This window comes from Punica granatum, chromosome 6 (genome assembly GCF_007655135.1).
Source record: "Punica granatum isolate Tunisia-2019 chromosome 6, ASM765513v2, whole genome shotgun sequence".
Taxonomy (NCBI): domain Eukaryota; kingdom Viridiplantae; phylum Streptophyta; class Magnoliopsida; order Myrtales; family Lythraceae; genus Punica; species Punica granatum.
The window spans coordinates 26,846,581-26,857,795 of NC_045132.1; the positions used below are offsets into that span (position 1 = coordinate 26,846,581).

Below are 11,215 nucleotides of genomic sequence, written 5' to 3' on the forward strand. Positions count from 1 at the left end.
AGAATAAATCATGGACAAGAAAAGAATCATGGAATTTTCATTACATCGAGTCCTCGCACGCATATAATATTCACATTCCTTGTCTATGGGACAAGGTGACACGCGGTATGTTAATTGAACCATATGCATGTGCGAGATATATATCAGTCGAGAATTAAGCGATAGGAAACACAAAAAATAAGAAGTGATCCAAAGATGATCAATTTTCTCAAAGTCAATTTCCAATGCAAATTATAAGTAAGAAAATAGAAAATTGAATTCTTTTCTTTTCTTTTTTGCTTTCTTTTTCTACCCCTTAATTGCGATCATCAGAAAGTGAAAGGACCGCATTCCGTGAGAAAAAAAGGGAGGACAAAGAAAAGATCTTCAAGAGAAGATTTTCGCAGATGCTGGGCCTTCATATATTCGATAATGAAAAGTTCACCCCAAAAAATAAAATAAAAATTATGTAATTAAGCTCGACATTTAATTTCTTTTAATGAGCACCATCAGGTTATATGTCTAATCATAGAAAAATCAACGATACCACATTTTTTTTTAACCTGATTCCACATCGATCTGCTGCAATCCTGATAATATTTCTCAAAATCATCAATGATATGTATATCGAATATGTTAGACTCAATGTGCATATATATATATATATATCCAGCCAAAAAGTTGACTATATCCAATGATTTGAGGGGACCATGTTGGTTACATGGTGCATCGACCATCTACGTGGCTTTGTTGATTGATATTAATTTTCATGAAGTACTGTGGCTAGCAATGGCATGGGCTGTATGATCTTTCTATTCATTTTTCTCTGTGATGTAAGCAGAATTAGAATACTTTACGTCACTTCTATAATGAGTGAGAGGCTGTGTGTGTGTCCTGTTTAGGGGGTGTGTGTATGAAAGAGAATATGGTTGGACAAATAAAAAAACAAGAAGAAAAATGTGTACTTTGAATTGACTAGATATTCACGAGAAGCTTTTATATTTACCGAGAACAAGAAAGGGAATTAAAGCAAGTCGAGTTTCATTTGGACTGTATTATATGTTCTAAACACCGTCCTATTAATGTGTAATAAAAGAAATATTGGCAGCCGTTTTTTTTAATCCCAACCTACATTATGTCTTACATATATATCTACATTACGTATAGTAAATTATGATTTATAAAATTAATTATGTAGTTAATGATTTCAATGTGATCAAGTCTAATTTTCCTCGGAAATAAAAAACTTATTCCACTTAATCTATCCTGGAAAATTATTCACTTATGAAAATTGATAGAATTTTTCAAGTTCAATGGTATAAGTTCTATTCTAAAATTTTGAAAAGAAAAAAAAAGTAGAGTGCTGTTTTGAAATATTATTATTATTATTATTATTTTGAAAAGTCAATGAAATGGATCTAGTTCAATTATAAATGATTGCATGAATATAAATCAAAGAAAAAATTAGATAACTTGCATGTAAATTATGTCATTTTATTTTATCATAGCAATCCGAATATAAATACACAGATAATTAAGGCATGAACAAAATTCACTTAATTATCTATTTGCCGTAAGGAGACAGACACATATGCTCTTTTTATTTTAGCATATGCTCTTTTTCGAGTTTGTCTTTTGGAATTATCTATTTGCCGTAAGGAGACAGACACATTGGCTCTTTTGTTGAGTAAACAATTAAACATTCACTATAATCTTTTTTTTTTGGGCTGAATTTTATTTTATCTAGAAAGAGAGGAGAGGCAAATTGTCAAAAGGATACGGGGGGAATAAACGTTAAGCAAAAAAAAAACTCAAAAAAGAAAAGGTACGTGAACATTCTAAATTGTAAATGCTCACTCGGATAGGAGAGGCATGGAAAGGGTGTGGGGAAGATAATTCGAAGATGCTAAAAATAATTGACATTGCTTTAATTTTCTCTTCTTAAAAATACGAAAAAGGAGACCACCACCTCCTTTGTAATTGAAAAAATATGAGAAAGGAGTCTAGTGAAGTAGTACAACCGGTGTCAATTTAAAACCAAGAAGTCTTGAATTCGATCTTCATTATAGAACTTATATATGTACCCCTTTATTTCTATTATTTTATATCACAGTATTAGTTTTATAAACCTCTCTTATAATAATTATAAAAAATTCTCTTGCTAGAAATATGCATAAAAATTCACATACTTTCCCTAAATTTTTCAATCTATCAACTTTTTAAATTTTAACCTGAAAAATCAAAACGTTTCCATCATCTATCAATCCGTTAATTTTGGCTTTAACGGTGCTGACATGACCGTTAACTCTGCTTACGTGGCGGACGGAAGTCCACGTGGAAAATGATAGAGATCCTTTTAACATGAAAAATCAAATAATTTAAATTTTTTTCCTAATCTACCAACATATTAAAAATTCTCTCTTCTCTTTCTTTCTCTCCTCTCTCTCCTCTCCATCAGCTCTCTCTCCTCTCTCTGCTATCTCTCCTGTCTTTCCACTTTCTCTCATCGCTTTCTTCTCCTCTCTCTCATCTCTCTCTCGACTCTCTCTCTACTCTCTTACTCTCTCTGGGCTCACTCTCCTTTAACTCGGCTCTCTCTCCTCTCAATCTCATCTCTTTCTCTCTCCTCTCTCCCGACTCTCTCTCATCTCTCCCCCCCATCTCCGAAGATATGAGCATTCCAAGCCATCTTGCAGATCACTGTTTTGAGTAGGGTTGTTCAAAATGATTCGGAACCAACCGAATCATTTTCAAACCGGATCATTTTTTGTTTGGTTCGGCAAGGCATGAATGGTTCAATTAGTTAACGAACCATCTCCAACCGGTTAATTATGGTTAACCGAACCAAATCATTTAAGTGTTAGAAAAAAATACTCTTCTTCGACTCACACTCGACTCTAGGATTGTTTAAAAAGAACCGAATATTTTCGAACTGAACCGCACCATGAATACCCTTGTTTTGAGAGACTTCCCTTTGAAAGGCCTCACAGCCCAATTTAGCTTAGCCTCCCATACCAGTCCCCTACTGATCTGGAGAAACCACACAAAGTTGAAGAACATATATTTATATATATATATATATATCTCCAAACCTGTTGTCCGAGAGCACATTCAAAAAAATAAGCGGTCTATGCTTTCTTCAGCTGCTTGACAAAGCACAAACACACTCTTTGTTTAATTTGAACTTCCCCCCAAACAGATGTTCTGTCTGGAGTGGAAAGCCTATATTCTTGACTGCACGCCATGAGAAGAAGGCTAGGAGCAAACCAGATTAATTTCTGCCACCATACTTTCCTCTCCTTTATTCCTCATATTATATATATATATATACACCTTGTAGATTTTTATGACAATTTGGAACTAATTACTGTAATTAGCGCATGAGTGATTATAAACGAATTTCCTTTTTCTTTTTCTTCTTTTGTTTTCATTTTTAAAGTCACTGGGTTAATCATGACTGGTTCGCATTACTTTATTCTTCGAGATTATTGTTATGATCAGTAGATCGACGGCGACGATTGGATTAGGTAGTCAGCATTAGATTGCTGGGTCTCTGCTAGTGATTAATGTATTTAGATCCCGCATCGAGAAGACCAAATTGAGATTCGCGATCTAGTAATTTTTTTTTTTAAAATGGCATCTAGTAAGTACAGCCGAGTACTGGTAACTCCAAAAGAATCATGTAGGCTTTGGTCATAAGCAGAATATCTAATGACAATCAGAGGATAAAAAAAAACCAATAAAATTGCTTCCTCCATAACATTGGTTCATCTTTTAAGGCTTATGCTCGTATTGAAAACTGTACTTAGGATTTTTTTTTTATTTTTTTTAATTTAACCCACTTTGCCACTATTTAACTTTTATGGCTTTTGGATAAATGGTGTGCAATGCAATGGTACGTACGACTGTAGTGTACCCTTGCCCTCTAAGAACCTTTGATTCTCATCGAAGAGACTTCTCTGTATTTAACTTTCTATTTCCTTATATTAAAGCTCTGAACTTCCTTCGTAACGAACAACATTATTTTGAAAAATTCACACCTTCGTCCGCCGATCAACTGGGCTTCCCTGGCCCGTCAATACAATTGAATCAAAGGGGTTGGGCCTGGGCCTTTGAATTGGTCAATGGTCATTTGCTCCTGAGCTGGAGCTGGATCACGGTAAATAAAAAATAGAGAAAAATACAAAAACCACACATTTTGTTTGAACTTGAGACAAATTGGACCTTGTGATTTTTTGAGGAATAAGTAACACCATATGGTTCATTTTATGAGACATAATGGACCTCACCGTTAATTTTTCATCAGTTTTGGTCATCAAACTTTTCATTTTACCATTATTACTCTCAAACTTTCAACTTTTTTTTTATTTGGTCTTAAAATTCGAAAAAATAAAGGGAAGGGACCAAGGCCTTCGATCGGCGACCCCGACCCCACCACTGAGGTCACATGCACCCACAGAGGATGCTGGCGACCTTGGAGGTAAGGTCGGGGTCGGGGCCGCAGATTTGTGGCCCTCGCCCCCGAATCGACCGAGATCTCAAACTCGAAATCCAGGTGGATTCTGGGGCTATGGCCGTCAATTGACGACCCCGATCCCACCCTCGACGTTTTCGGCGTTCTCTGTCGGTGTCAACAATCTCGGTGGTGGGGTCGGGGTCGCCGACCGGCGGCCCAAGCCCTTTCCCTCTTTTTTTTTCTCGAATTTTAGGACCAAATTACCAAAAAAAATAAATTGAAAGTTTGAGGGTAATAATGATAAAAAAAGTTTGAGGACCAAAAGTGATGAAAAAATTAACTGTGAGATCCATTATGTCTTACGAAGTGAACCGGATGGTGTTATTTGTTCTTAGAGAAATCACATGGTCCAATTTGTCTCAAGTTCAAATCACAATAGAGGTTTTTGTATTTTTCCCTAAAATATATATATTTAAGAAGGCATCATTCAATGATAGCTAGCTGAAACTTGATATTTTATCATCATCGTGGATGGGAACTGCCGTGGGTTTACGAGGACCTGTTATGGATTTATCCATCCATACCTAACCGATCAACTATACCGGGGATGGATCACTGAAGAAAAATGAAGTCTGTAACAACCCGAGCCTGGATATTGGCTGCTATGAGGAGATTACGGTAGTACTGATCGCTCCCATTTAAATTAGGCTCTCACTTTGACATATACTCTCAATAAAGCCATGTCATGGAACGTCCTTTTCCCACTCATACATCTGTTACTGTTACAAAACATTGTTAAGATTGTATAGTAGCAGAAAGTGCCAGTTCTGGGATTGCCTGTACTACAGCTAAGATTTTATTCTGTACCCTTTTGTGGCAATGGGAATTAAAGGTAAGTATTCAAACTCTAATTTAGGAATTTCCAAAACAAGTAAATAATAATAATAATAATAATAATGGATAATAAGAGCATTTAAGAACCCCAGGTAGCTATAGCAAGCGGCCAGTCTATCCCTGAAATAATTATGCTAGATTATTTATATATGTACACGTAAAACATTGTGGTCCTATAATTCAATGGCCGTGAAACCAACTATGAGTTCTAGATTCCCAAAACCCTCAAAAGCCAGTCTCCTCCCTCCCAGAATGACGAAGGACCGCCACTTCGAAGGTCCTTGGCCGAGACCGCCGCATCAGGCTACCAACTTCATGTGCTGCTTGGCTTTTTCAGCTTACCAAGGACCTTGGGTTCAAAACTTCCGGGGAGGCCGTACAGTGGCTTCTCCGGGAGGCTGAACCTTCTATAATAGCAGCCACAGGGAAGGGACTACCCGCACTCTCATCCCTTTCTGGAGATAGAACCGTTTCTACTGATAATCCAAGAGTGTCGACGTTGACGACGGTTTCTAATGATGAAGCAATACCCGAAACTTTGCCCCTGGATTTTGAAAGGGACCTCATTTGGGGTGGACCGGATTTGCTCCCTCGTGACTTCAACTTCGTTGGTAACTTGGATGTTGATTTTCCTTAATGAGCTACATCGACATATCAGGACAGAGAAATGGTATGAATGAATAGGTGGAGAGGACATAGCCTTTTTGCATTAATGATCGATCGTATATCGTCAGGGCTGTCGTACTTTTCTTCATGGTGTATCCCCCTTGTAAGTCGAGTGCTTTGTCGGAATTTATGGATAGAAAAAAAAAATTCAACTCATGATTTGACGTCTGTTTTTTGGATGGTCGATGCGTGCTTTAGTCTACTGTCATGGAATGACACGAGAATCCAATGTGAAGCTACAAACCGAATTTGGAATTTTAATTACTAGGCGAGATTAAACTAGTCTTCAGCTTCGGGCTGGATATACAACCGTCAACGCTCCTGAGGCCATGCATCACCGTGAAGTTAGAAGGTAATCCTTTCATGGCCAAAAGTCAGTAAGTAATCTGATACGGTATTTTCTAGGAAGAGACAGAGCTCAGAAGCGATGAAGAAGAATAATTGAAGATCGGAGCGATTTATTGATCAGTAACTTGGAAGCCCAAACTCGTTCTTGCAATTGCCAAAAATTTGCATGAACAAGCTCCGGCAAGTGCAAAGAGAGGTGCAACAATTCAGATCAAACACAAAGATAAGATTTGAATCTACCAAGACCAACACAAGAATTCTAGCAGATGAGAACTCAGGTTTATTGAAGAATCGAACCAAACGAGAGCGGCTGCTCTGGTCTGCAGGAAATCTAAGAAAGAGTCTGATGATGCGGGAGCATAGATGCAGACCATGAAGCTTCTGCTGCGACTGTACTGCAGTGGGGATCTTGTCCACACCGTCCAACTATCAGTAGTCGTCAATCGTATCCATATGCTTGTTTCCGCCACTTTTTCTTCTTCTTGGTCTTGAATGCAGGATCGTCTGGATTCACAAACATAGCTTTAGCTGAGTAAACAAACACTGATCTTCTGAATTGACATATAAAAGAATAATGCCCCTTGAACTAGAAGACAATCCAGATGCTTATCGCACCACTCCTTTCAGACATGGAAATGTCCACACTACAGATTAAGGAAACTTAACGGCAGGTATTCCCTGTACATAGATTGGATATTTTTGAGCTTTTCTCAGAACTGGTTTTATCACACAACATACCAATAAAGAAGCATTTTTTTTTTTGATTTAGAATCTTTGGGTGAGAATGCAAATGGTACCACATGCAGCTCAAAAGTAAAGAAAAGCAAAGGGAGAGCTTCTACCTCCTTCCCGGTAGATTGAGTTGTAGTGAACCTCTGCCCAGAAGCTCAAAAAGATAACTGCATGGGGAAACATGACAAGAAACTTTATCTATGTAAATATTGAAGAAAATATGGGACGACTAAAAGGCTGTGAACGAAAAGAAACGTTGAACTTCTGATCAATATCTGCTTGTCAAAGCAAAATTTGCTATTTAGAATGTTATCCTCTAAAAGTCATACCTACTCCTACTACTACAGAAAATATCGACAAAGACTCATCAACCAAATACGTGCGAAGTAAAATCTATAGTAATGTATCCTTGAACCCAGTGCCTTGGCATGTGTGCCAGCACAAACAAGATGCTTCAGCAAGAACATCCAAATGGGATATACCTCGTTTAGACCTCTGATCACTTGGGAGAATTTCAATGTAGCATGTGTCCTTGAAAGATGTTATGACAAATATTTTCACCCCGTACTGCAAAATCACTGAAACCAATCAATAATTCATTACAAGCATCTTTTACCCTAAACATGAGATACATCGAATAACAAGCTAGGATCTATCTTTGCCAATGGAACAGATCCAGAACAGGGCATACCAAATCTGCAGCAGCTTGTAAAGTCACATGATCACCCCATTCGCCATTCCTAATACCATCCTCGAGCAGGAGAAAAAATGTCAGTAAAACAGAAGAACAATTATTTCTATAAATAGATGAGAGCAGAAAAGTACATGGACATCTTCTCCAAATACTCATCATAGGCCATGGGAACATATCCCTCGTATATCTCTGGATGGGACTTTAGCTGATAACCCAAATGTAGTGGAAAAAGTAAACTTACTGCCCAAATAAAAGATCTAGATTACTGAAAGACCAAATCAATAGTAATATATTGACAAACAACCTGATTCACAATTTGCTGTCTCACAAATTCATGGTGCTCTGGTATGCGATATATCTGGTCAGAAAGAGCACGAAACTGCATAGTAACAAACAATGAGACCTGATGCACCGATCACTTTGTTGATAGCAGCTAATCAATTCGCTCTGTTTGATAATTCTTGATAAACTGCTGACCTTGCATCTCTTATTTACTTTACCACACATACTGTGTAAATTTGAAGTGAAGTACCACATGTACTCTGAAATCAAAACTAACCTGACAATTCCCATCTCCTTGAACTTTATGCTCGACCAAACCATAAAGCTGCAGTCTACACAAAAATAAGACGTTCCATCCACTTACATTTCTGTACTCTTTTTTTTTTTTTTTTTTTTGGGCTTAAGGAAGTTCGATACGGCAAAAGAGCGATAAAAATCACCAGAAATATGTACCTCCCTAGTAGCCTTTGATGATCTAAAGTTGCTTCGTCCACTGAGGGAATCTCACCATTGATCCTGGGAACATGCTGCACAAGTTAAAAAGAAAAGATAAGTTCCAACTGTAATTTTACTGTGAACATGGAGTTTAATGACAAGGAATAGTGGCCTATTATAGTGAAGTAATAGTCTAATTCCTCATTCTGCGGCTGGTAAAAAAATCATGTTCTTTTGTCATTAATATAAGTGAAGAAATCCAGAATGATAAAAGACCCAGCCACCACACAGTTTGAGTTTTAGACTACATACTATCTTATCCTACTTTTGAGGCCAACCACATATAAAAGCAATCTATCATTTAAAATCTCAAAAGTCCTCTTAATTTGAAGAGAATCAACTTCGATTAATTTACATAGAGCACAAAGCATGAAGGGGAAATCAGAGAAACTGCATAATTGAATAGTTCAGCTAGTTTCAATCCATTCAACCACTGGCCTTATAAGTGATTGGGCCCATCTTCAGCCTGAAAGCTCGAGCCGACAGGTTGTGGAACCCAATCTTATATAAACACATTCAATTGCTCTTAACTTTTCCACATCTAAATCTCGACACATAATACCCTGTATGACCTGAGTGTTAAAAACATATCTAGTTACAATGCTGATGGATCTCTCCATACAACATAGTGCTATATTATAATCTCATATACACTTACTGGAACTGGAACCATCTGATTCAACCTTTTGCCCACTTCACCATCATAAGCATACTCATCTGCCAGCTCCAAGGAATATGGCCAATCCTCCCCACTGTACACTTTTTCTTCAGGACTGGAGCAAGAACTTGAATGCGTGACATCTTCTGATTCCTCCTGCCCTACAAAGCAATGAACTTACTAAGGAGACATTGCCAACCAGACTGCCTGGCATTTTTAGTTTAGCACATACCGGACCCATAGCTTCCAATGGAGTGGCCATGCCAATCATGTGAAAAGAAAGATGGTTGTAATTCTTCTGACACCGCACTTGGAGACCCAGGTGTTTCGGTGACTGCAAGCTGTGATAATTCCTCTTGGAGAGCATGCGCTAGAAGCTCATCACTATCGATGTTGTTGCATTGGATGCCATAATGATCTTCCTCAACATAGTGCCCTTGGTAACAGCCCGCATCTTCTTGCGTCTCAGTTTCACAATATCCGCAATCTGAATAGGGGTCGCTTTCGAAGAACCGGAGACCCCACTGAACAACATCTGGATCTTGCTCATATGTCATCATTTTTTTCCCTCCTTACGACATCAAAGCCAGGAGATTACTGAAACAAGCATCCCAGTCCCAGTTACATGAAAATAGAACCTCTACCGTATGGCCATAAGAGGATTTTCCCCCCAAGGCAGAAGCTAAAGCAGGCTTCTTTCTATCCAAGTATCTCTGCTTCCATAATCATCTGAAAAAGCAAGAAGGTATTAGCAAAAGACTGAACAACCCAGAAGCAAAGAGAGAGGTATATATAGCAAAGGCGTATTTTTTTGGGCGAAAGGAGAAAAAGAAAAAGTGGTGCACTTTTTTCTTCCCATTGACATAGAAAATTGTCCTGATGAAACGGGAAGATGAAGTAATATATACCAATCAAGAGTCAAGACAGAGTTGTGACAGGTGTAAATTCATAAAAATCGGCGCAGATTAAGGCATCAAGCAGTCGAGTAAATTGATCCGGTTACTTCAGCACAATAAGACAAGCTCATAGTCGTTGATATCAGATGAAAGTAGCTTGTCCCAGAGCTAGCGGATGAATCCGTCGAGTGCAGTCCAAGGGAAACTCAGCAACTCGACGCTATCGTGCATTCACTAAATCGATCGCATCGCAAAGTAGGAAGCTAAACACGTTATAGATCCTCAAGACTTGGGAAACCGATCACAACAGTGAAACAATCAATCAATGAGCTCACATTTCCGGATCCCGACCGCACAACAACAAATGAAGCAGACGAGGAGGAAGGAGAAAAGGAGTAGATTGCCTTAAGGATCAAACGACGAACCTGGAGACGGTCTGCGAGATATCTCTCCGTAAGTCTGTCGTGCCAATGGGAGCGGACTAACTATCCTATCACCATCGCTGCAGAGAACGAGCTCGAAGCCGTCGAGACGCCGCGTGATTGAGAGTGACGGGAGGACCAGCTGAGAAAGAGAGAGAGAGAGAGAGAGAGAGGAATCTTTTTCAAGGATAGAGAGAGAGAGAGAGAGAGAGAGAGAGAGGGAGGGACAGAGAAGGCAGTGGTGATGTGATCACGAGATAGGCGAGGAAGCATTGCTATAGAGGGTAGAGGGAGTGTGTACTCTACTCACTGCTGTCTCTGTCTCAGAGAGAGAGAGAGAGAAGGTGACATTTAACAGCCAGGAGACGTTAGTTGACGGCGAAAGCATCTTCGGTTTGGCGCTTTTCGCTGTAGCAGTCGTCAGATAAGTACTGTCCCCCCCCCCCCCGTGGTCCATTAATGGCTTCCCAATCACCTCCCCCCACGTGTACGTTCAGATTGAACCTGGGACCTGCCACCCGGGGTATAAGCATTATTAATAGTCGCTGCAGAATTTCTGGTGGGACTAATCAGTTGACTGTAACATACGAAGATGAACATTTTTTATACATAAAAAATCAATCAATTGATTGATTATTACTTTTGATAAATAAAAAGTATAATCTCTTTGCTAGCATTGATTTATTATACTTT

At 38.7% G+C, this 11,215-nt stretch overlaps 1 protein-coding gene across 3 annotated transcripts; it reads right to left on the minus strand.

Annotated features, from left to right (window-relative positions):
* Positions 1–6,423: 6,423 nt before the first annotated feature.
* On the minus strand, positions 6,424–10,773 carry LOC116210007 (OVARIAN TUMOR DOMAIN-containing deubiquitinating enzyme 12-like). 3 transcript variants are annotated; one of them, XM_031543789.1, is made up of 11 exons: positions 10,526–10,772; positions 9,437–9,933; positions 9,205–9,365; positions 8,505–8,578; positions 8,329–8,383; positions 8,074–8,148; positions 7,901–7,974; positions 7,767–7,815; positions 7,558–7,642; positions 7,186–7,242; positions 6,424–6,847 (listed from the first exon to the last, which is right to left on the minus strand). In XM_031543789.1, the coding sequence occupies exons 2-11, from the start codon at positions 9,762–9,764 to the stop codon at positions 6,783–6,785; spliced, it is 1,023 nt and encodes a 340-aa protein (XP_031399649.1). In that variant the 5' UTR covers positions 9,765–9,933; positions 10,526–10,772; the 3' UTR covers positions 6,424–6,782. The 3 variants fall into 3 exon arrangements, with proteins under 3 accessions (XP_031399649.1, XP_031399650.1, XP_031399651.1); XM_031543790.1 differs by lacking the exon at positions 10,526–10,772 and having other exon boundaries at positions 9,205–9,360; positions 9,437–9,760; XM_031543791.1 differs by lacking the exons at positions 6,424–6,847; positions 7,186–7,242 and having other exon boundaries at positions 7,558–7,653; positions 10,526–10,773.
* Positions 10,774–11,215: the final 442 nt, after the last annotated feature.